At 42.1% G+C, this 25,399-nt stretch overlaps 1 protein-coding gene across 1 annotated transcript in view; it reads right to left on the bottom strand.

Annotated features, from left to right (window-relative positions):
• Nucleotides 1–25,399, bottom strand: part of LOC138292068 (regulator of G-protein signaling 5-like) — a 53,945-nt gene that overhangs the window by 2,223 nt on the left and 26,323 nt on the right. Inside the window, exons 3-6 of the mRNA XM_069230424.1 lie at nucleotides 21,904–21,968; nucleotides 11,465–11,575; nucleotides 7,295–7,356; nucleotides 4,230–4,393 (exon numbers count right to left, since the gene is read on the bottom strand). Of these exons, the coding sequence (XP_069086525.1) occupies nucleotides 4,230–4,393; nucleotides 7,295–7,356; nucleotides 11,465–11,575; nucleotides 21,904–21,968 (402 nt within the window). The remainder of the gene's footprint in view (nucleotides 1–4,229; nucleotides 4,394–7,294; nucleotides 7,357–11,464; nucleotides 11,576–21,903; nucleotides 21,969–25,399) is intronic.

The following is a 25,399-nucleotide window of genomic DNA, read 5'->3' as shown; positions in this document are numbered from 1 at the left end:
CTGAATGCAGTTTCATATCCCTGAACAATATTTAGTTTCCCATAAGCTGTTTTTTTCTGTCCACGGATGGTTTTATGTGTTCTTGAATACGTCACTTCTAATTCTTGAGTGCTAGTTCACGTTTTGTAAGCGACTTCCTGTTATGGATGTTGTTGTATGATGGAGTCTACCATTTCCAGACCCTAGTGATATTTCCTGTACCTACATGCTATTGTGGCCCTTTCTATGAGCGTAAATTGATATGTGTGGAAACTGCACATATGCACTTATTAGCAGGTGGGATAAATACCACTCGACTACGAGTTTTTGGGAATAACATGCAGATTTTGGTGCTTATCACACCAAGATCTGCATTTTCCTTTTGGTACTGGGTATTAGTACCCTGGTACATATTGGCAGCTTGGAACAGCAGATATTTATCACAAGACTCATAATTGTGATAGGACAAGTGGGCCACTTGTAATGAGAGCCTTAGTGAGTATAAATGCCATTTTGTATTGATCAATGCTACTTTGTTTCCTTGATGACATAGAGTGTTTCTGAATGCAATTTCACACCCCGGGCAGTATTCCCTGTTCCCAGAAGCTGTTTTTTTTAGTACAAAGATGCTATTTTATGTCCCTGAAAATGTAATTTCTTGTGCTTTGGTGGTGGTTCATGCTCCTTTTTATGAATGCACCTATGTGACGGAGCCTACAGTTTCCTACCCACATGTTATTTCCAGTCCCTAAATGCTCATAGCAGCCCAGTTAATTGCAGCACTTGGCCTAGTGTCAGGAGTATGAAGTGTATCTTATCTGGGACCCAAGGTATCATTCAGACATTTCAACTGACATCGAGGAATAGAAAATGCCAGCAATGCACATCAGGGCCTCAATTACTATTAGCACACATAAGACAATTATGAGTATTGTGAATAAAACAGGCAGGTCAAACCTGTTATCAGTGGGAAATGGGTGCAATTAGCACCAAAACATGCATGTTATTCCCCCAAAACTAGTAATTGGATTGTGTGTATGGCACGCAATAAATTCAAATAAGTAGTGCTGGATTTTATCAGGTGCAATAAATATCCCAGCTATTACCGGACCACTAGTATCGAGAACCCTAGTGTGGTAAAATACTGCTACATGTTTTGATTACTGTTTCATATCTTAAATCATATTTTCTCTTCCTGGATATTATTAATTGACCATGAAAGCTGTGTCCTGATTTTCAAAGTTCCTGGTCTTTACATGCTACGTGCTGCATCCTAGTCCTGAATGCTCCAAATGTCCCAAAATGGCGTTTCTACTCCTCTGGAATGTTACTTTAAGCGTCTGAATAACATTTCATGTGCTTAAATAATAGCTGATATTTTTTTAATGGTATTTGTTCTCCATGAATAAAATGTCATTGGCCAAAGCCTATTTTCCCTATTATTAAATACTAGAGCCTGTCCTTAAATGGCATTTCTATGATCTTGAAGCTATTTAAAGTGTCTGAACGTTATGGCCTCTTACAAGTTGGCGGATTAGGGTGATGTACTTACCACACACGGTAAATACCATTACTCAAGGGTGAATTACTCATGCAGAATCGGTATTTAACACAAATAATTTGGCATGTTTTGACCTTTTAAGGGCCACCCCCCCAAATAATGTGCCCGAATTTATCAGGGAAAAACTGTTGATAATTATTACATAACTCGTACATTTTTTTAACCAGGGATCAGAATGTAGCCCTTAACTTGTAACGAGGGTCTTTGTTGTGCAGCTGAATCATGTTGTCTGCGCTTAAATACTATTTGATTTCATCGAATTTTCTTTCTTCTCTCTGATGCTGTGTGTGTTTGCTGCTATTTCATCCATCCCAGGGTTATGTCATGTCCCTGAGTTCTATTTCAAGTCTGTATATGATATCTCATGTCCCTGAATGCTATTTCATGTATGTGAATGTTTGCTATCTGGTACCTGTGAATGCGGCTTCGAGTATTCTAAATCATGCTATCAATACTTTTACCTGTCCCTGAATGCTATCTTATGCTCCCCTTGAAAGGTAGTTCGTATTTATAGCTTCACATCATTTCATACACTTAGTGCTAATTCATGCAGCCAAAAGCCATATCGTACCCCTAAATGCTGTTCGTGTCCCTGAATGATAATCTACGTCATGCATGTGATTGCCATTTCATGTGCTTGAAGGTCTAATGTCTATTTGCTTTCTATTGCTTTCTGGATCTGCTGTTTCATGTGCTTATATTATTTCATGGTCTTGAATGTTTCAATATCCTGGGGTCTAGGTCATACTCACAAATGCTATCTCAAGACCTTAAATGCTGTTTTCAGAGACATCTTAATGATTTTGGGGGTCCGTGGCAAGAAATATTTTGGCGGCCTCTGTTTGAAAAACTTTGAATTTTATTACCAATTTTTGCCTATTGAGGCCCTATGTTGCTTAACAATATTAAATTATACATCGAAGGTTGAGTTATAGAAATACACAGAAATGATGTAAAAAGAAAATGTACGTCTCCCAAGTGGGCCCCTGAAAATCAGGGGCAAATGCCCACTTCGTCCATGCCTTAAAACGTCTTTTATGTCATTAAAGACTGCCCCCGAAATCTACTCATGTCCTCTCTAAATTCTTTTATCTACCTCTAAGTGATATTTCTTTCCTTGAAACCTAGGTTGGACCGCTGGATTTTTTTTGTCTGTCACCGAATGCTATGTTCGATTTCTGAATGCAATTTATTAATTCTGGAAGCTGCTCCTTGTCTCTGGTTTATTGTCTGTCACTGAATGTTATTTTTTGTCTCTCAGTGCTCTATCATGCCCATGTCCTGAATACTAATCAGTGTCCCTGAATGTTATTTTATAATTAGGGCCTCGGTTTTATGGTATTTATTTTTTGCCATTTTCATCTGTATTTATCCGTATTTCTTTTTTTGCAAAATGTATCTGTGTTTATCCATATTTATTTTGGGTTCTGTAAAATAAAAGCAAAGTTGAAACTAGTAAAGTTTTGCTTTTATTTAACCAATAAATTTACACTGATACTTGAATGCCTGAAAGGTTTCAATTATATGAATGAACATGGTTGATAAATCAATACGCTCTTATGATAACATGCTTATTTCAGTATCAGTCGTATGCACATCTACGATTGCTCAAGCCTCATTAGAAAACATTTTCTCTTCTTACTCCCTTATCAGTCAATCTGCACAGTATTTGGCCTGTGGTTGATAACACTTAAGCCCAGTTAAAAACAACCTAATTTCCGTTTTATCCATAGTTAAAAATAAATACAGATGAGAAAATAGATGCTTTTCTGTCTGCATTTGTCTGTAAAAATCAGTAAAAATGGAAAACTAGGAGCCTTATTTATAATATTAATGCTATTTCATGTCTATTTGCTTCTGAATGCGGTTCTCTCTCTATGAATGCTATAACATGTCTCCGAATACTGCTTTCTGTCCCTGAATGCTGTTTCCATTCTCTGAATACTATTTTAAATCCCTGAAGTCTATTCATTCTCCCAGAATCTGTCCTTCAAAGCTGTTTCATGACAATGGATACATGTTTCTTGTTTACACATTTTGCATTGCTAATCCACGCCATTTCATGCCCCTGAATATGATTTCATGCACTTCAGTGATATGAATGCTGTTTGGTGCTCCTGAATACTGCTTTATGCCCCTGACGGCTATTTCTTGTCTCTGAATTATTTCCATTCACCAATTACTGCCCCGTCTCTATTTCTGTCTCTCTGTCTCATGTCCCTTATGCTATGTATTTTCCCTGAATACTATGAATACAATGTTATATTCTGGAATGACATTTAGTTCTTGGTTTTGTTTCTTAGCCCGTATGCTGTTATCTGTCTTTGAATTCTATTTCCACTCTCTCAATCCTATTTCTTATTGTGGAATGGTATTTTACAGCACCGAATCCAACTTCCTGCCCCTGAATTCTGCTTATTTTCCTGAAAACTATTTTTTGTCTTTGAAAAACATTTAATGTCTCTCAATATTTGTTAGTGCCTTGGAAGGATAATCAGTGTCTCTAAATGTTACATACAGTACCTAAATGCTACTTCAGGTCTTAGAATGTCACTTCCTGTCCTCCATATTGCATTCTCTTTGAACTAATGGAAATTCCTTACCATATCAATTTCATGGGCAAATTGTGTTTAACACTGGGACATAACTCGGGCCAGTGCCACCGTAGAGGATTGTACGTCTGGCTCACCTCTTTCGGTGCCTGCACACCGATAAACTCTGTGAATATTCTCCTAGCAGCGTGGTCCATCTCAGTGATACAGGTGCTGCGGTAGTTCTCACAGGCCAACCAGAACTCCAAATTCTCATCGCTGTATTCACTCTGTAGGAATGAGCGAAAGGTGGCCACACCAGCTAGAAGGGAAAGCGGGAGGGAGAGTCAGGATGAACAGAGACTGCAAGGGAATGCAGCACACTTTATCAGTGAGGTGTAAGCCTGTGACAAACAATTCTAGACACAGCAACATTTCTAAAGGTGCTTTTGGAGAGAACTGACTCGCTCGCTCACTTACTCAATCACTCACTCTGAAGTGCTAACATGGGCCTCTAACTCTATGAGTGCATTCTAAGCACGGACCCCAGTAGCTTAACTTTGTCATTACTTTCTAGATTGTAATTTGAGCATTTTAACTCGATCTGCGAATTGTAAACAGTGACCAGAGCATTGTAACTCTCCCATCTCTTCTTAAACCTCGACCACAGTTTTCAACTCTATCAGTGCTTTCTAGACCTTGAACTGAGTATTTTAATTCTCTCAATGCATTGTAAACTGTGACAAGATAATGTGAACCCTATCTGTGCATTCTAAACCTTGATCTGAGAATCCTAACAATATCAGGTCAGAGTATCCTAACTCTACTCTCTCAGATCATTCTAAACCTTGATCAGAGTATGTTAAGTCAGTCAGTTCATTCTAAACATTGATAAGCACATTCTTACTCACCAGTACATTCTAAACCCGCATCGGAGTATTCTAAATCTCTCAGTTTCTTTTAAACCTAGATTCTGAGATGGCTGCAGATGTCACAGCTTACCAGTGCAAACCGCAAATCTGGTTGTTACACCAAGGGTTTGTTGCTGAAAGAAGACATACCCTGATAAGCAGGGAATTTGCTACCTATGCGATAGGTGCATTTCTGCCTTTTCCTGCCTGGAACTGACATGTCTCACATGTCTTCACACCTGAAGACCCAACCTAGATAAGGGCCTCTACTGAGGTTCCCAAGCAGAAGCCCGTGGGCATGTTGCATGTGGACTGCCAGGGAAAGGTTTTCCGTGGTGGGATTGACAGTGGCTCTTCCATCCTAAACTCAGGGGCTCCGCTCCTCTAAGTGAGGTCAGGAGAAGAACAGCAAGGTTAGTGGAGTTGAGCACTCACCGGTTTACAGCGGATATCTCACTTTTGTCATCCTCTAAATAACCCCTTTAGTTATTTTATATTACTCATCTACCAAGGCATCATCTGTAAAGTGGTGACTCCCCATCAGTGCAGTCATACCTTAATCTATGCAAAAAGTCTCTGTCCTTGCATTCAGTCTCTCTACCAGTGCACTAATAATCAATCAGTTGATTTCAATTCTCTATTGAATCAGGTGAGTTCTAACTCTCAATAAATGGCTTTGATTACGAGTGGGTTGGTGTTTTCTGACCCCTGCATAGGCTTCTGTTTGTGCACGGGTTGGAAGTATGAGTTGCGTGGAATTTGACACATCTGGTAATCACTGGGTGCATTAAATACCTCACCCTGCATTACATTTCCACTGGTGAAACTGAGGGGAAGAGGTATGGTATTTGCTGTACCATGAGGATTTTGGAGCTGTAGGCACCAACATTCTGTCTGTTATTCCTTAGAAAATCATAATAAGTGCTATTTATTGGACCCGATAAATAACATACCCCAGGGTGTCATTATTTATCTGGTGAGATAAAAAGCATCTGGATTCCAACAAACTCTAAATCAGGTGCTTATGTATTCTAATTCGGAACCAACCAAATTCAACCCTTAACCAATGCATTCTAGTTCGGTAATGGTGTATCATTCTGATCCTACTGTCTAATAATTGCAGTTTAGCTTTTGCTCAGTGCATTTCTAAAACTATCAACTCCATCTGTCTCTGCCAGTGCATTCTAACCCTCCATTGGTTCATTCCAGGTCTCTACCAGAACATTAGTCTCTATCCGTACATCCTGACCTGCTAAAGCCTACTGTCCTCTCACTTCCCAAAGACTATTAGGAATGAGCACTGACTCCCCCTTTAAATGTACTAGTCATATACATCGACTTCTGTCTTGAATTTGCCTCGTCACTCTACATTGCCTTGCGTCTTGAATATGCCAGCACACGTTATGTAGGTTCCCATATTGAATATACAGTTCACCCTACTACAGATCCTGCCTTGAAAATGGAAGCTCACGTCTGCCCAGAATATGCCAATTAATTGAACACATATTTCTTTTTTGAATATGCGAGATCATTGTGTATCAAATATGCCAGTTCATTTCAAATTGTTTCCTTTTGTGGATATGTCAGCTCAATATACGTAGACCCTGAATGTGCCAGCTCACTATATTTTGACCTGTGTCCTCAGGACACACACTCACTCTGCATCAGCTCCTGCCTTGAATAAATCACCTCATGCAACATCAAGTCTTGTCCTCAAAATGTCATCTCATGCTACAGTGGTTTTCCAAGACATCAGATCACCAGCCTACCAGTGTTTATGAACAAAACAACAGACTGATCGCTAGAACTAAACCGCAGGAGTCCATCCACCAGCCCTGAAATCACTCCCCTGGCTCTCTGTCAAAAGGAGTTCCACATTTATCACCCTGTGTCTCATGAAAAAATGTTTCCGCAGCAAAATAAAGTACTTGTTCTTCTGAATACTCAATCTGAAACTGGACTCAGAGCCACAAAACACAGTACTGCTCAAAAGGGGACAGATCATTTGATATTTAACAACCCCGGTCGTGCAATAGGCTAAAAATGGCCAACTGTGTCAAGTTCAATTACCTTACTTTCACCAAAACATCCTACACATCTTTATTGAATTTCACTTGACCCTTTAGTTCAACCTGCAGATAACCTGAAGATGAAGAACTTAGGGCTACAGTGGATAAGTCCCTTCATTCATTCATTTATTCATTCACTTTATAAGTATTTGTGCTTTTTGTGAAAGGAGGACCAAGTGAGAGTCCAGGAGCCCAGAGTGGAAAATGGGAATCCGACATGAGAGGAAGAGGAGAACCACTTACAACTGGAGGAGAGCAGGGTTTCAAGAGACCGGCTCCAACTCATCACCTCTTCTAATGAGGGTCTGCGTAAGACAAAAAGAAAGATAATAGTTCATTAAATATCATGAATACAGCACAGTGTCTCAATAATCCTCTGTCAAAACAATCCATTCTCAGAGTTCATTTCCATCTACTAACCTCCCCTGTGGCATAAAGACTTCCCTCCCAGCCGCTTATCATATTGGGTGAAAAAAGTACCAATTGAGTTCAGTAAGTGAAAGAGGTACTGGCTGGGTATAAGTCACTGTCCATGTCCGAAAGTGCTGTGACACATCCTTGGTAGTGGGTGTGCCATTGAAGAAGTCCATGGATGGGATCAAAGACATGGGCTTGGGATTAAAAAGTGGTACATGTTTAGGTCAAAGCCTACCAGATAGCACAACTTTCTGGTTTGCTTAAAACCTTTTTGTAGGCATTCTGAAAGCTTCCCCGGGAATGTATGCATTCCATCTATTGCTGACCATTGGTTTTGTGGTCTGTGACTCACATGTTCTGGCTTTCTATTTACTGGCTTTATTTGTTTTAAGGTGTCCAGCTTCAGTTTGTCCCTCCCGTTGCCGAAACCCTGTTTACTGTAAACTTCCACAAACTTGCTTTCTGTATAAAGGCCCTTAAATGTTGTTCTCATTTTGTTACATTTGCTGTGCATTCAAAGACAGAGGTGAAATGCAAGCAGGCTCTGTCTTCCAGGGAGGTTGGTTTTACTTTTCTTTCTCTGACTTCAAAGTGAGAGAATGTATGTGACAATCACGCTGACTACCCATGTGAGCGGAGAGGGTGTGTGGTTTTTTTTCTAACACACATAAAAAGAACTGTGCTGATGTTTCAGAATATATCAGAATAAGTACAAATGAATCACTTTTTCTGAAATGCTGAAGTGTGTTCGAAACAAATATTTGAATACAATCAACACATCAATATACTAAGTAAGTTGCTTGTAACCTTTTGATTTATATGGACCCCCAGTTGCTCATTACTGGAATCTGTGGACCCCATCTGAATCATTATTGGAATTGGGGGACCCACAATGAGTAATTACTGGAAGCCGAGACTGGTCTTAGCATATTTATTTAAACCACAAAAAAAATACAGAAACAGCACAGAAACAATCATTCCTAAAGTATACAAATGATCATTCTATTGAATTCACAAACAAATATAGGAAAGAATCTACATTTTAATTTTAATGGGAAGGTTGGAGATTTTCAAAATTGTATTGAGGCCACTCATCATCCATATGATATTCTGTGTCATGCACTTGTACTGCTCCCATGAATCAATCTGAGGATGCTAACTTAGTTTGTAGTCTTCAATTTCAAATCCCTTCACATTAATAGAATGTTTTACATTTTTCAATTGTACATTTTGTATATATACACTTTATTAATCTTTTAAAGTTATTTAATTTTCTAAGTACGCAGACCCGCTGAGTGGGCTTCGCAGACCCCCAGGGGTCCTTGGCCCACAGGTTAAGAACCACTGCACTAGGTGATTACATTGCACACATTATCGTGTATGCACAGTAAAACTATATTTGGGTGCAAGTGTAATGGTAATTTCAATTGACAATGTTTGGGTTGTAATGGCAATGTGCTACCACACAGGGCATACTCCACACTACGCCACCCTATGCCACACCACTCCATTCTACGACACTCCACTCTACAACATGTCACTCCACTCTGTGCCACACACTCCATGACACAACACCCCACTCCAGTCTATGCCCCTCCACTCTGTGGCCCTGCACTCTGCACCACTTACTCTACTCCAGTCTACCCCACTCCACTCTAATCTATCCCACTCCACTCCAATCTACCCTACTCCACTTCGCTACAATCTACTCCACTCCAATCTACACCACGCCACCAAACCTACCCCTCTCCATTCTAAATAATCCGACCCCACTCCACCCCACCCTAATCTACCCCACTTAAATCTATTCCACTCCAATGTACCTCCTGTAACCTGATCTACCCCACGTGACTCCATCACTCCAGTCAACCCCAATACACTCCAATACGATCCAATCTACCCCATTCCAGTCCAATGTATCTCACTCTAGTCTACCCGACTCCACTACAGTTTACCCCAATCTACCCATCCACCCTAATCTACTCCACTCCACTTCAATCTACTCCACTACAATCTATCCCGCTCCCCTCCAATCTACCACACTCCACTCAATCTAACCCAATTAACCCCACCCACCCTAATCTACTCCACTCAAATCTATTCCACTCTGTTCCAATAACCCCAATCTACCCCACTCGAATCCACTCCAATCTACTTCAATCAACCCTACTCCAATGTACCCCAATCCAACTAATTCCACTCCACTCCAGTCCACCTGACTCCACTCTGATCTAACACACTCCACTCCAACATAACCTACCCCTCTCGACTCAAATACAATCTACCCCACTCCACTCAAATATATCTCAGTCCATTTTACCCCACTCCATTCTAGTTTATCCCAGGCCTCCCCAAACTGTGAGGTCTATCCCACTCCACTTCCCACCAATTTACCTCACTGCAATCTGCTACACTTTGCTCCAGTCTACCACACTCAACTTAAATCTACCTCATTCCACTCCAGTCAGCCTGCTCCACCCTACTCCAATCTTCCTCACTGCACACAATCTACCATATTCCAATCTACTCTTCAATTTACCCCGTCACAATCTAACCCACTCCAGTTTACCCCTATCACATCCACTCCAATCTACTCCATTCCAGTCTACCCACCCCACTTCAGTATGCCACTCTACACTCTACCTCACCCTGACCCAATACACCCAAGTCCATGCCAATCTACCCCATTTCACTTTAATCTACCCCACTCCGCTCCAATCTACTCCACTCCAAACTACAGCACGTCAGTCATCACACTCCAACCTCCAACCTCCCCACTCCAATCTGCCCTACTTCAGTCTACCCTCCTCCATTACAATCTACCCTACTCTAAACCACCCAATAGATCCCACTCCACTCAAATGTACTCCCACTCCTCTCTTCCCTAGTCTATCTCACTCCACTCCAACCTCGACTCCACTCCAATCTATTCAATTGCACTCCAGTCTACTACACTCCAATCCACCCAATCTGCCCCACTCCACACCACCATAATCTACCCCAATCTACCACACTCCATTCGACTCTACCTAATCTATCCCACTCTACTACACTCCAGTCTACCTCACACCACTCAAATCGACCCCACTCCAGTAGAATCTAACCCACTTCACTCCAATTCACTCCACTCCAATTTACCCCACCCCAGATCTACCTCATTCCAGTTTGCCCACTCCAATCTACCCTCAAACTACTCCACTGCATTCTACCCAACTCTAACCCAATCTACTCCACTCTAATCAGCCCTACCCCATCCCAATCTACCTAAATGGACCCCCACTCTAAACTACCACACGTATATCAATCCCACTCCAACCTACCATACTTCACTCCAATCTACCCTACCATATTCCACCCAATCTACCCCACTCCAACCTACCCTACTCCACTCCACCCTACTCTACCCTACCCCACTCCAATCCAATCTACTCCTCTCCACTCCAATCTATCCACTTCACTCCAATCTATCCCACTCCAATCTACCTCACTCCACTCCAATGTATCCCAATTCATCCCACTCCACTCTACCCTGATCTATCCCACCCGAATCTACCAAACTTCAATCTACCCCACTCCACTCCAGTCTACCCACTCCACCCAATCTACCCCATTTCCCCACTCCAATCTACCCCAATCTACTCCACTCCAGTCAACTCCACTTCAATATACCCCACTCTACCTAAGCTATCCCATTTCACTTAAATCTAATCTATCCCACCCCAATGCACCCCACCCTCAGTCTACCCCTCTCCGACCCAGAAAAACAAGACGTTTTGCATTTCTATAGAGGTAATCTGCACTTGTGGTCGGGGGATGGCATGATGTATGGCGTATGATTTGTGAGGCTGTGTTATTAGCAAACTGATGCCACAGACATGGGTGATCACGTGATATTGACGGCACGATCCCCAGTCCATGTCCCTCAACCCACCCACATAAAACGGCCAATGACTTACGCCTTCACCGGAACTGGTAGCCTCTGTATTGCACTCTCACCTTGTGGCTTTGTTGAGTCTATCTGTTTCCTCCAAAGCAGAGTCATTCTGCTCACACACAGAATCCTGTCTTTGGAGCAAGAAACTCAACCTTGAATTCATCTGTCTTGCTCTAAGAGAGAAACAAAACCAGAGTGAAAGGTGCATTGAGAAAATAGTTTTAAGTAGGATAATTGAACGACGACGCTATTGAATAAAGTGCATTTGTATAACTTCCTTTGAAGAAAGATACATTGGGGAATTAATTTAAAGAATCATAGTTTTAAACCGATATTATTGGAGAAACCCTGAAAACAGGCTTGAAATGTAAAACTGTGCAATATCTTTGGAAGAAAGTAACTCCATAAACCGTTTTAAATAAGGAAAACTTGGAAACCCATTAAAAGGTGAAAAATGTGAACGCCTTGCAAGAAGCTGGCTTAGTAAACCCGTTTGAAGGAGGAAAACGTGAATCTCTTTAATACAGATGAAAACTGTGAAACTCATTGGGAATTGTAACACCCAGGTAAGAGAGACTTCAACCCCTCTAAAAAGAGGGGAAATTGTGAATGTAAAACACGTACATCGAGGGAAAATTTAGAAGAGAGAAATTGTGAGTCCCAGTAAAGAAAATAACTATCGATCAGAACTAGAGAAGTACCAATATCTGTAATGAACTCTCCAGGTTATTGAAAAAGCTCACTGACCCATTTTATAAAGTTGCCATTACTGAACAACTGAAGACCTGGTGTGAGGCTGAACAAATTCAGTGTTGGACTGGCATGTCAGGCAGTTTAGCACTCTGGCACTGCCAGTTGAGCCAGCTAGAAAGGGCCAGTGTGTGGGCCTGTTGTTAACCCGTCACAGCACACAGGACCAATTAAAATGAAAACAAATCATCCACACACTGCCTCTTTCGTGCTGGCCCATCTGCCCGGCAGGGCATTCCAACACAGTACAAAATTACCTCAATTCCAAAGTCTATGTGGGGAAATAATCCAACTGTAGCTAAATTGTAACTTCCTGGGGGATATGATGCCTTTTATAAAAGACTACTAATCCCACGCCCTGCCTTGGGACTGTTTCCTCTCAATGATTATCAAGGATTCGAACACATGTATACCTACTTTAAGTTATTTGTCCTTACAAACGTTTAATTTTGGGCTGTTCACATTCCAGAAGTACTGAAAGAAGTATGAGAAACCTCTCTCCTACAGAAACACATTCCTTGACACTTCAGCCACAAAAAAACTAATGATCCCTCTTTAACCTGTAAATTCGTTTCTTTGCTTGCTTAAAGTAGTACCAATCATTTCCACTATTGCACATTAACATGCATTTTGATTGCACTGCCATCTTGTACTCCGGTATACATTGCACATTTATCTTGACTGCTCGAGTAAGCGTAGCTTCGTTATGAAGTTGGCATGGACCAGCAGGAATCTGCAGATATACTAAAGTCAGCTTTACACCGTGTCCCACGGTTTCTCTCTCACAGGGTCTTCTCGTGTTATTTCCATGAGAAGAGCTAGGCGCCTGCTCATTTGAGGCTATCTTGAGTTTCATGGCAAACCACGTTCTATCCTCTTGCTGCATTATAGACAGTGTGTAACATAAAGTTAGAAATTATGTGAATGTACCATTGTATGCTCCAGTGGCTCATTAAAATTGGAAATTCACAATTAGAGCATTTTTCATGCTTGCTATATTTTTCTATTGAACATTTATTATGCTTCAACGTGACTTCTCAGAGTGTTTCTTTTCCCTTGGTTGTTAAAACTATATGAGAAAGCTACAGTTTCTCAGTGGCATAACTTTGTCTAAGCTTATAATATCTTGGACAATAAGAAATCTGGCCATCTTGTATATTATTGACTAAGGCATCAATGCCCTGTTTATGGTACTGCAGTGGCCTTCAAACGTTTTAATACCATGCACGCCAGTGAAAAAACACAATGAGGCCCACTCAGAATTTGTCACAAATGTTCTATTAAATTGGCAATGTTTAACTACATCTAGACTTATTTAAACATTCCAGTTAGGTTCTGTTACTGTTTTAAAAATGCAATCAAAAACATGATGCCAAACATACTATTCTGGTCAGGGAGGTCTTATTAACATGTAAAGGTATCCACAGTGTGATTATTAAAAGTGGCAGTGGGGTTTTTGAAGAGTATTTGGAGTCCATATTCTTTAGACACATACTCCCAGCTTGGATATAAATGACAAAACATGTTAGTGATGGCTCATTACATAGCAGTTTACTGCTGCTTATTTTTTTCAGCTTAAACAAAGCTCATTTATCAGCTTATTGCTTCTTTTTGCCGGAATCTGGTGACTCACAGGACCATGTGAGACCCCCTTAGGGGGCCCACCCCCCTGTTTGAAGACCCTCGTGCTACTAGGGGTTTCGGAAAAGTTTGATACCCTAGTTAACACTACGCTGTTGAATAGAGTGAGGAGCCCGGACTCAATGGCAGGGTTTGCCAGTACATTGTTGGAGTCTATTCGTTGGGCAAGAAAAGCTAAAGTGATGGTTGACTGAGAGGGCCTGATTCACAAAGATAACTTTCACATTTGGGTAAGTTTACCTTTTTGAGTAAGTTTACTCCTTTTTGGTATTCACAAACTGCACTTCTGTAGTAACTTGTGGCCTGATTTAGAGTTTGGTGGAGGGGTTACTCTGTCCCATCCACCTTGTTGCAACTGCATTACATCCTATGGCACTTGTAATACGTTGGACAGGAGATCCGTCACATTTGTGATGGAGCAACCCTCTGCCAAACTCTAAATCAGGCCCTTGCACTTTTGTAATAAATCCAGCACTACACATGGCCAACCACTGGTACTATAACACCCTGTCACAGAAAATAATGGAGCTAGAGACTTGAAATAAAACCCCATAGTAAATTACATTAAATACATTTTTTAAAGTAGCTCAAAATATATATAAATATAATTTAATGTTAAAAAATATAAAAATAGTACATATTAATTACTTACTCATAAAATATTTAATAACCCAAATTGAGTTTGGGAAATACTGTAACAATACATAAGCACTATTTTTTTATATATATATATATTAACATTAAAATACATTTATTTATATTTTGAAATATTCTAAATAATTGAACTTAATTTAACATTATTTCCTATGGGGTTTTCTTTTAAGTCCCTACCTACATTATTTTCTAAGGGAGGGTGTTGCAGTACCAGTAGTAGTGCTGGACTTACTACAAAAACGTAAATTACTACAAAAGTGCAAGTTACTGCTAAAGAGCAGTTTGTGAATAATGAAAAGTGGTAAATTTAACCAGAAGTGCAGTTTGTGAATCAAGCCCAAAGAGTACAGAGATACTTGTGTCCTACAGGGGTCTTATTTGTCTCCCCTAACTTTCTACCTGCAGGTACAGCAGTCCCTGCAGAAAAACCTGGTAAATTTAGGAGTTTGGATTCAATATTTAAGATCATACATAGATTAAGTTTCACCTGTCACAAGATCAGACTGTGGGCCAAAGAAAGACAACAGAGATATTTGACATATTAAAGAGATGGATCATCTGTTAATCATTGAGCCTCAATCAGCCTCTTGCTCATTGGTATGGACTGCTGTCTGAAACTCATTAGGGCTAAAGCACTTCTGTTAGAGTCCATAGTTCAAACATCCCAGTTAGTGAGAGTGTTAAAACTTTCAGAGTCATTCTGAATTGAAGAATGCTTTTAGACAGCCTCAATAATAATGTAGTATGAGTGCTGCACTTCCATCTGAAGATGCTGAGAAAATTAGATATCTCCTCTCAGAATTGGACTAAACCACAGTACCAGTGGCTCTCGTTGGCAGCACAGTAGAGTATGGGAGTGCTGTACTAGCAGGAACCTCTATAACCAATATAAGAAAGTTACAGGATGGGGGCCTGGGTGACTGCTGGATGAGATGGCCACTGAGGTGGCCGCTCACTAGTGTGCTTGGTGTTTTATAAACTTAATCCTTAACATTTGACCTAAAATCTGTCCTGCATAGAGATTGCTGCACCGCAAGCCGACTGTGACCACAGCATTGCCATGTGGACAGATACTGCACGTTTGTAACGCCTTCTTGCCGCCAAAGTCACACGGGATCTATATCCTTTGGTGAACATCGGGCTTGATTGATGAAGGACCAACTGCGTTGCTTCAGCCCACCAAAGCGACATCCCCTGTGTGGCTGTTAACGAGGTGCCACCACTCAAAATAAAGTGGTAGGCAGCAGAGGAAAATACTGCATACAGGCAAGTGAGTGTAAAAATAAGACCTCACTCCAGTGAGAAAAAAGAGACATGAGGCAGGCACCCATTAGTCTATGGGGACATTAAGGGCAGCACAATGGCTATCGAGTTTTGCAACTTTCATTCATGCACCGTAGGTGGGGTGCGTTTAGAGTTGTGCTAGCCCATGGTGGGTGCTGGCATAAATAAAGACAATACTCTTTTTGTTCCTCTCCATGCCTCCACCCCAAATCTCACTTCTCCCGCATCCCACAGCAAGATATGCATTCTGAGTAATTAAGTGCACACAGTAACATGGCGCTTGATAAACAGACAAGGGAAACATACTTTGAAAAGTTGCAAAGTGCCAAAAGGCAGGTACAAGTTAATTAGAGTGAGACAAAGACCTAAGTGTGCCCATATATCCAGCACTGCCCTGTCCAGCAGAGGCATCAACGCTAGCATAGGGGGAGGCCCTTGGACTATACTATCCCTTCATCAGTGGCAGAAAGGCAGGGACTCACACAGCATTACATCCTGGTTCTATTACCCACACAGCACCATGATAGTGGGCAAAGGGAGAAAGACATCTCAACAAACAAAATGGATACATATGTTATGTTGAAGATTATGATAGGTCACACTTCTCCAACAAATGTCAGTGCCTCAGAACCTTGAGAAGAACCAGAGCACTCCTTAAAACATATAATGGTAGCAATTCAGTGAGTGAGGTGCTTGTTAGAACCCAAAATAGACCTTGTGACAACAGAGGTCACCCTGTTGAGAGTGGACATTAGAAAGATAGGTGAAAGAATTACAGAAACAGAGCACTCACTCAAATGCTACAAGCTGACACAAAGACCCACCATGTAGCTGTAGATCAGCTACTGAAAAACAATGAGCTGATAATGACAAAACTAGGTGACTTTGAGGGTTGTTCGAGAAGATATTAACATTAAGGTGGTGGGGTCCCACAGCAAGAGACGGGATCCAGTGCCAAACTTTCTGAGGGAGACCTTATATTGAATATGTTAACCTAAAGTACTACAAGTTCTTTTCCATAAAGCGTGCCCATAGGGCCCTACTCCTGCTACTCCAACCTGGAATCCCACCAGGACCATATTTGTGCAGCTCTTCAACCAACAAGATCAAGATGCCTTCCTTCAGGCCGCCAGGCAACAAAACACTCTTAAATTATGAAAATGTAAATCTAAGTTTCTTCCTGGACGTAACACTGAAAGCTCACGCACAGAGATGCAGCTTTAATTAAATTTAAAAAGTGTTGACAGCAAGGGAGCTTAAAGATACGATGCTATTCCCTGTGAAACTAAGAGTGGTGGCAGAAGGTAAGACCTGACTCTTCAGAACTCTAGATGAGGTCTGGAACTGGCTTGGTGGAGGGAGACCAACAAGAAGTTGGTAAGCACCAAATGATGGAGTCAAACATAAACAGATTGATTCAGGAATTCTCCAGTGGTATCTACAGCAACAGAGGCACACCGGTTTGCCTATAGAGAAGAGAGGAAAAAGAGGTGATGAAGTTGACAACAAGGCTATGCTAAAAACCAGGGGCATATTTATGAGAAAGTCACGCAGCAAGTCACCTTGCTGCACTGCATGGCAGGGAAAGGGCAGGAATGTGCCGTATTTAAAATAATACGGTGCATTCTTGCCTTTTCTCTGTGCTGGTTCCCTTTTAGCTGCCTAGCTCTAACACAAGCATCACTGCATCCCCTGAGGCATTATGCTCTTTCTATGTGTGGTGCAGATTGCAGTACACATAGAAAGAGGAAAAAAGAGAATAAATAAATATATTTCTCCTTGTTACACCTCACCTGGGAAGGCGTAGCAGTTTTGGTGCATTCACAGGTCTATCACATTTGATAAATCTGGGAATGCGTCAAAATCCATGGGTGCTTGGTGGAAACACCCATGCAACACCCATGGAACGCCTCAATGGGACAGAGTAATGCAACGCAGCAATTTGTGCTCCGTTGCATTACTCTGGATCAAGTCACTCAGAGCCATGCAAGCAGGCCTTGCATTGCATGATAAATCGCAATTTGGAGATGTGTCACACATACACCACGTTGTGTGGTGGAAGAGCGAAGCAACTCCCTTATAAGTATGGCCTTAGAAGCCTAGAAGGGACTTCATGGGGAGGCACCAGATGAGTACTAACTGTAAAGTTCAACCAAGTGATACATGCCCCAAAACATTAATATGGCTACAAGATCAAGTAAACAGCTGGCAGAAGCAGCAAAAGCCACAATAGTTGAATTATTGAGACATGATGACATCATAAACCATGATGACAATCTAAAGGGGACTTGAGACAAATGCTCATATAATTGTGGCAGTGGCCAGGCCACCTATTAGATGCACACAAACGTTAGGGCAATAGGAACTCTGCAAGTTGGGGGGGGGTAGGTAGTTTGGAACCTATAATGCAGGGATCGAGGGAAGGGGAAGTTCAGTCAAGGACAGGATATGGAGGGTTGGAGATGATTTTGCTTTTTTTATGTTCTATATAGTTGCCAACACTGTATAATCAGTAAAGAAGGGAAACATACATACATACATACATACATACAAAGTACTGAGGTGTTCGGGAAGAGAAAACTATCCAGAGAGAGAGTCCAGGAAAGGGAGTGAATAGAACTAAATGGCCATAGTAATCACATTAAAGGTCCTGTCCTGGCATGGGAATGGTCTAGGTAGTAAAAGTAAAAGGGGAATCATTATGCAATAACTTAAATGGCACTCCCCAGATGTTTTTATGATACAGGAGACACACCTGAAATGAAATAATTGTAAGACACTTGACAAGTATGGTTACAAGGTGGTTGCACATGTGGGTTACACCTCGTATTCCAGAGTAGTTTCCTAGGAAAAAACAGGAGCAAATACTAGTGATGTAATTGGATGCCACAATGGCATTTGACACTCTTGAGTGGACCTACTAGTTTGTGTTCCTGGATAGACTGGGTTTTGCCTCACAATACAGGCAATGGATAGGGTTCACATACCAACAACTGATGGCTAGGGTAAAGGGACGAGGTCATGCCTCTTTGAACTTGCGAAGGGGACTAGACAGGTCTCCCACTGTCACCCATGATTTTGATGTTAGCTTTGGAGCAGCTCACAGCCTGGATCCAATAGATAAGATTGAGATGGGATAATGCCTGGGAGGAAAGAATATCACTCTCCGCTGATGATGTGTCGTTTTACTTGCCGGAGCCTGCATTGTTGGTTTTAACGTTATGCAGATACTTAGAAACTTTGGACATATTATGACTCTCAAATATATTGGAGAAAATCTAATATATCCACTATAATGGAAGGAGGAGGGAATCCCAAGGTTGCCAACAGATGCCCATTGCAAGGGGAGGGTTCAAATACCTGTGCATTTAAATGACCAGAAATTTAGCAGTGTTCCTTGATCAGAACATGCATTGCTAGACAAATTTAGGAGTGATGTTAGACAATGGAGGGCATTGCCACTGTCACTTTTGGGTAAGGCTGCACTGTTAAGATGGAGTCCCTACCTAGGTTTCTTCATGCACTCCAATATACCCTCTTTCACATCCCAGTAAAATTCTTTTAACAAGTGAAGGCTGAAATTAGATCATTATTATGGAATGGGGGGCCTCCTCGTATTGCACTGCCCAACATTACAGGGGGAGGGATTTTGGGGGGTGGCTTTGCCAGATATCAAGAAACATTACTGGGCCACACAGTTAGCAATGATTAAGAACTAAAAAAGAACCTGTGATCAGGGCAGACAGATATGCAATTGGCAAAGGGACTACCCAGAAGCACCATAGAGAAACCAGCTCCCAAAAGACCTACCCACACAACACCCAGGGGACAGTGATGCACTGGCAGAGGTGGGAAGATAGAAGGATCCAGCAAATAGGACCTAATTGGTATTACAGAATTTGCAGACTTGTGGGTGAAAAGAGACCTGATCTCCTTAGAGACCCTCGGGAAAGAATATGAATTGGTGGAATCTGAAACATACAAATACCTACATATCAAACAAGCCATGTCAGCTTATATTTAAAAAGGGACTGAACTTAAAGATTCCTTACCTTTGGAAGAGAGGATACTGACTGCCCCCCTGGTATAAGGAGCTTCCCTGACAGCCTGCAGAGACTAAAGGTCGACTGAGAGGAAGATGTGGGGGAATTTGAGGAGGAGACGTGAGAGGAAGTATTGATGCCCACCTCCTTCTCCTCATGAAAATAACAATATGCTCTGAGTATAGACACATACAACTCTGCATCATAAATAGATCATACTATTCTAGAGTAACCCTGCACATGATGGGAAAGAATGACTCTGAGACATGTAAAAGAGGGGATGTAACCAAAGGGGCTCCGTCTTCCATATCCTTTTTAAACTGTTTGTGTTGAATATATAGGGAGTGGGTGAGGTCCCTAAGTATTCTAAATTGTGGATACCACTAGACCTAATTGTAGCAAAGTGCAATATTGCCAGATGATGGGGAGCAAAGGAGCTACCAGGTCTGAATGACTGAAAGAAGGGCAGGGACTGGCGTACACAAGCCGGAAAAGTGGTGTATGAGGATAGGACACGCCATAGAAAGTAGGAGAAGATGTGGGATGCACGGAAGTCCTGTGAGCGCCTGCAGGTGAAAAATAAAGTAATTGGGAAAAACTCTCGAGAGGCAGAGAAGAGCATAGAAAATAAGTGGGAGGTAAATGTCTATACTCATCCTTATGGACTGGAAAGTAGGGTGAATTATATTGATGTTGGTAACGTAATGTTGTTTTGTCTGCATACAAAAACAAATGGAGATATTTATTTAAAAAAAGGAAAGATTCAGGCTGTAAGGAAAGCTGCAGCCAGAACAGTGCCTAGTTTACTGAGGTGCAAACATGAATACCTTACGTTGAGGACATGAATGCCGATGACCGCCTGTGTAAAATTGAAAACTCTTAGGTTTGCACAGAGAGTGACACATCAGCATGCCCCAAGATACCTGACTAAGAAATCTGTACTTTATATCCCGGTTGGGGTCTTTGGCAGACAATAAAACATGTCTTGTACACCAAAATGAGAACTGAAGATCTAGTGAAGTCACCTTTCCGCCACGCCCCACTCTACCTTCCTCCCATGGTCCCCGCGCATTCTTTCCACGAGACCAGTTAAGCTTCTGCTCTCCAGTGTTTATCTTGAGGTTTGGTTTAACCACGTGTTCTTTTTCTGCTTGCTGCATTGAAAAAAGTGCATAAAAGTGTATTGAATTAGCAATAAATGCTCCAACGGTTCAGGTGGCGAGGCACTGGTCCATTGACACTGCGACTCACACTTGGAATATTTTTGCTGGTTGCTATATTTTGTCAGTTAAACATGTTTCAGACTTCTATATTTCTTTTCACACAGCCATCAGGAGGGCGTAGCTTGGTCAGTAAGATTGGGCGGGGTCAGCTTCAGATTTCCCAACAAGCTCACTGGCACAGAATGCTAAAATAATTCAAGACAAGCAGGGCGCAGGAGAAGGATTAAAGGGCAACAGAAAAGAGAGGCATGGGGATTAGTAGCAGTACTAAGTGAAAGAAACACAACATTTGATAAAATAACTAACATTTTGAGGAACCTTAAAACAAAGGCGAGAGTGTGTGTGTGTTTTTGTCTGTGTGTGCATGCAAAAATCCCAGGTGAAACCCGACAGACATCTCACCATACCAGACTGAAAGCACCTGTATCCAACTATTCATCAGAGAATACATTTATTAGCAGGGTGTAACACCCCATACACCCCCTGAAGCTATGCCCCTATTTGCGTGATGGTTCACTCAGCTTCCAATACACTCCTGGCCACAGTGAGAGATCTTATTGAATATTGTTGAACCTCTATTATTCGAGAAATCAATCAAAATCTTTATATTTTAGGGTACTGGGTTCTCCTAGCCCTTTCAGTGCTTTGTTGCCATTCGTTTACTTTTCAGCACAACATAAATACTTTATGATTTCACATGTCTGTTCAGAGGTGTGTGCCACATCTGTAAAAACTGAAGGTAAGTCTATCGCATGTAGGAGTGCATTGGTGGTGTCTATGGAGCATTCCAAAGGTGGTGTTTTGCCTCACATAGGCCTACCAGGCAGTGCGGTGTCTGTAATCTGTCTAAGAGGTTGTGTGTGTGCTTTTTAACATGAGGTATTGCTGCAGTGGTCTGCTACTCACATGGTTCTGTTTTTCTTCTCAATCAGCTGGTTGCCGGTTCTTGATACCTCCTTGGAGCTGATGCACTACAAAATAAATAAGAAACAAGAGAAGAGAGTTAGAATAACTATTGAATCAAGATCGGGTTGTTGGCGTGGCCACAGACTCTGAGCATGATTCATACATTTTTGTTTCAAAGATTTTAATTTTCTCAGCAAATGCTACTCCTATGAATTCAGTTTTCTGAATTGTTGGGTATGCACGCAAAGTTCTTTAGAAATCATAGAAACCTATGCAAAGAATAGATTTCCATGATCACACGTCATCTATGCTTACATCTGCAGAGTTTGCCAATAGGAGGAAAGTTATTTTGTGGTAGTACACCAAAACCACAATGATCCTCCATTTTCCCTTTCCTGTGGGCAGCCATCTTTCTGCCAGTACCCGGAAACGTAGCACACCACAAATTTACAGATTTTCTGTGGTATTAGGTTTAATTTGCTGGTATGAATGTCAACAGATCCGGATTCAGTGAATAATAATGACATTTGCACAAACTGATGCCTTGTTTTGCAGGCCTTAGGTGCACCTCTGTTAGAAAATACATCTTGCTTTACAATCACACATCTCTGTGCACACACCCTTCTCTGCTAAGTACACACCCACATTTTTGATGTATACACATTCCACTGCTCATTCTGCTGAAACAGTTGCATGTTACTTTTCAACCTTCTTAATTTCAGATTACAATTATTTCAGATCATTAATTTCAGAATACCATTGTAGCTACCCAGTAAGTTTCTATGCATTTATGTTGTCCATATTTATTTTAACTTTTCAAATTTTATCATGTTTTTTCTATTTTTTTTAATCATCTGTTAACGTGTACTTTATTTAATGGTAAGCCTCACACCCTCTCCATTAGGGGTGTCCAGGGAGCTCCGCTCCGCTGGCAGAGCTAAAGGGTTTTTGGAACTCAGTGCTCTGCTTGGAGCACAGAGTAAGTCCAAAAACACTGCTAGCCCTGCCAGCGGAGTAGAGCTCACCCAGTGCCCCCTGCAGCCCAGTATGGACTGCACAGCGCAAGTGCAGACAGTCTAACTGGGCTGCAGCGTGCACTGGGCTGCAGGGAGGCAGCTGCTGTGGAGAGAGACTCGTCACGGTAGACAGGTAGAGTAGGCCCCTGGGAAGACCCAGGTAAGTCCTCATCTCTTACTCTCTTTTTCATTGTTTGTGCACATTGGTGCACAAACAAGGACTGAAATTGCAGCTTTCACTGCTTATAGCCCTGGCCTGAATTCTGCTGCCGTTTCAGGCCTCTTGTGCGCTGGCCTGCCCCATGTGCATTGCACAAGGGGAAGGCCAGTGCACAACAGGGCTGGCAGGCCAGGGCCGTAGGCAGCAAAAGAAAGCTGCTGTTTCTTTGAGGCAGTGCACACTTGACAGACTAGTGCACAAGAGGGCTGAAATGGTAGTTTTCACTGCCAAAGCCCTCTCCTGAATGCGCCTGATCTCAGAAGTGCTAGGCAGGGTCAGGCCTGGGTGACGAGGCCCGACCCTGCTTAGCGCTTCTGAGATCAGGCGCATTCAGCACTCCGCAGATACCGGTTTCCCCTCCACAGAATTCCACAGAGTTTTTTTTCAACTCCACAGAAATTCACGGAGTCAGACTCCGCGCAAGTCTACTCTCTATATAGTTATTACCTAGACTGCCACTGGATAGTTATAGTTAGGACTACGTGACTACGTTTCCATAGGAAATGGCTTTTTTTTGGTTTACTAATAACTTCTGGCCATGATATGGTTCTTCTCAAAGCTCTCTAAAAAGTGTTCTTTTTATCTCAGCTCCTTCCTGGAAAGTTTTGGGGTGATCTGTCAAGCGGCCACCTAGAAAAATGGGGGGTCCCCAAAAATGCAATTTCCCCATGACATTTTCATAGTGATTTTTGAAACGTTCTACAGCCAAAACAGCTGAACAAAAATTACCCAAAATTTGGCAGAAAGCTAGATCTTGGTCCAGAAAGCATGTTTTTTGTGACTTGGTGTAAATGTTTTCAGTAGTTTTTTTTTTTTAAAGAAATTAACGATTAAAAACTTTGTATATCTAGACCGTTGGGCTGAAACGAAAAAATATAAGCCTTCTGATTGGCTAAGGGGACTTTTTCAGAGTTAGCACTGTGAGTGGCTGGCCATAGCATGAAAAGAAATGTTGCAGCAGCCATTACAGAACTTGGGGACTTAACCCCTGTGCTTACAAAGTTTTACAAACAGAAGATAAGGGAACAGGGTAGGTATACCCTGTTGTCCTTGCCCTTGTGGGAGAGATGGTTCAGAGCGACACCTTGGTGGTGCAAAAAAACAAAAAACGATTTGCCTTGATCCTGTGATTATTCCACAGGATCACCATAAAAAAACCACAGAATGGCACCTGTATCTTTTTTTATCAATAAATGACACTCCGGTGTGGGCCCAGGGTCAAACATATTTTTTTTCTCCAAATATGAGCGGGAGGCGTGCATAGTGTTCCCTTCCTGAGCTGCCTTCAGACCCAGAGACCTAATTCTCTCAGGGTTAGGTGCACTTTTATGAAACCAAGCCCCTCCCCTCTCCAAGGCAATTCTGGCCCCAGCGAATCTAGCCTTTTGGGCCTGCTGTATTTGTAAAAGGGGCCATTTTAATATAATATGCCACATGCCCCTGTCCCCAAACCTGTAGAAGGCTACAGGGACATGAGTAGAGATAACTATAAGTGGTGAATTTCAGTGGATTTGTTTGTCTAAAACATTATGGGCCTCATTAAGGCCCTGGCGGCCAGTGGTACACCGGCGGTATCACCACCAACAGGCTGGAGGTGTACCGGCAGTGTATTATGACCGTGGCGCATTAGCCACGGCCATAGCGCCGGCCCCTCCAACTGACCGCCAGGCTTCCGCCAGGCGGTCATAATCCCCAACCGCCAGCCTGTCCATGGTGGTAAACACCGCCATGGAAAGGCTGGTGGTAAGGGGGACTCGGGGTGCCCATGGGCAGTGCAGGGCCCCCCAGGCACAGGCCATTGCGCATTTCACTGCCCGAATTTCGGGCAGTGAAATTTGCGACGGGTGCTGCTTCACCCACTGCACATCAGCATTTCCGCCGGCTCTGTTAGGAGCCGGCTGCAATGTTGATGTGACTTTTCCGCTGGGCCAGCACTTGCGGTATAGTGGCGCCCACGGCTTTGGCGGTCTTTTAGTAAGACCACCGAAGTCGTAATGAGGGCCTATGTTTTAAATAACATTTTCACCTAACTATAATGTCCCTTTAGCCTATATTTTTTCAGTGAATTTCTAAAGTTCTTTTTAATGGAAAGTAACAATTTATTATCATATATATCTATAACCTTTTATTAACATAAAGTAAGATGGCCATTGCTGTGCAGGGCATGAGGTTGAACACATGACCTGGCTCTCTGCAGCCCCCCATGACATTAAACAAATGTTTGGTGGTGCCTCTGCCTCTTCTAGAGGCAGCACCAGAA

Source organism: Pleurodeles waltl, chromosome 4_2 (genome assembly GCF_031143425.1).
Source record: "Pleurodeles waltl isolate 20211129_DDA chromosome 4_2, aPleWal1.hap1.20221129, whole genome shotgun sequence".
NCBI lineage: Eukaryota > Metazoa > Chordata > Amphibia > Caudata > Salamandridae > Pleurodeles > Pleurodeles waltl.
The sequence above is the reverse complement of the archived record's forward strand: the minus strand, read 5'-3'. Positions and strand labels throughout refer to the sequence as shown.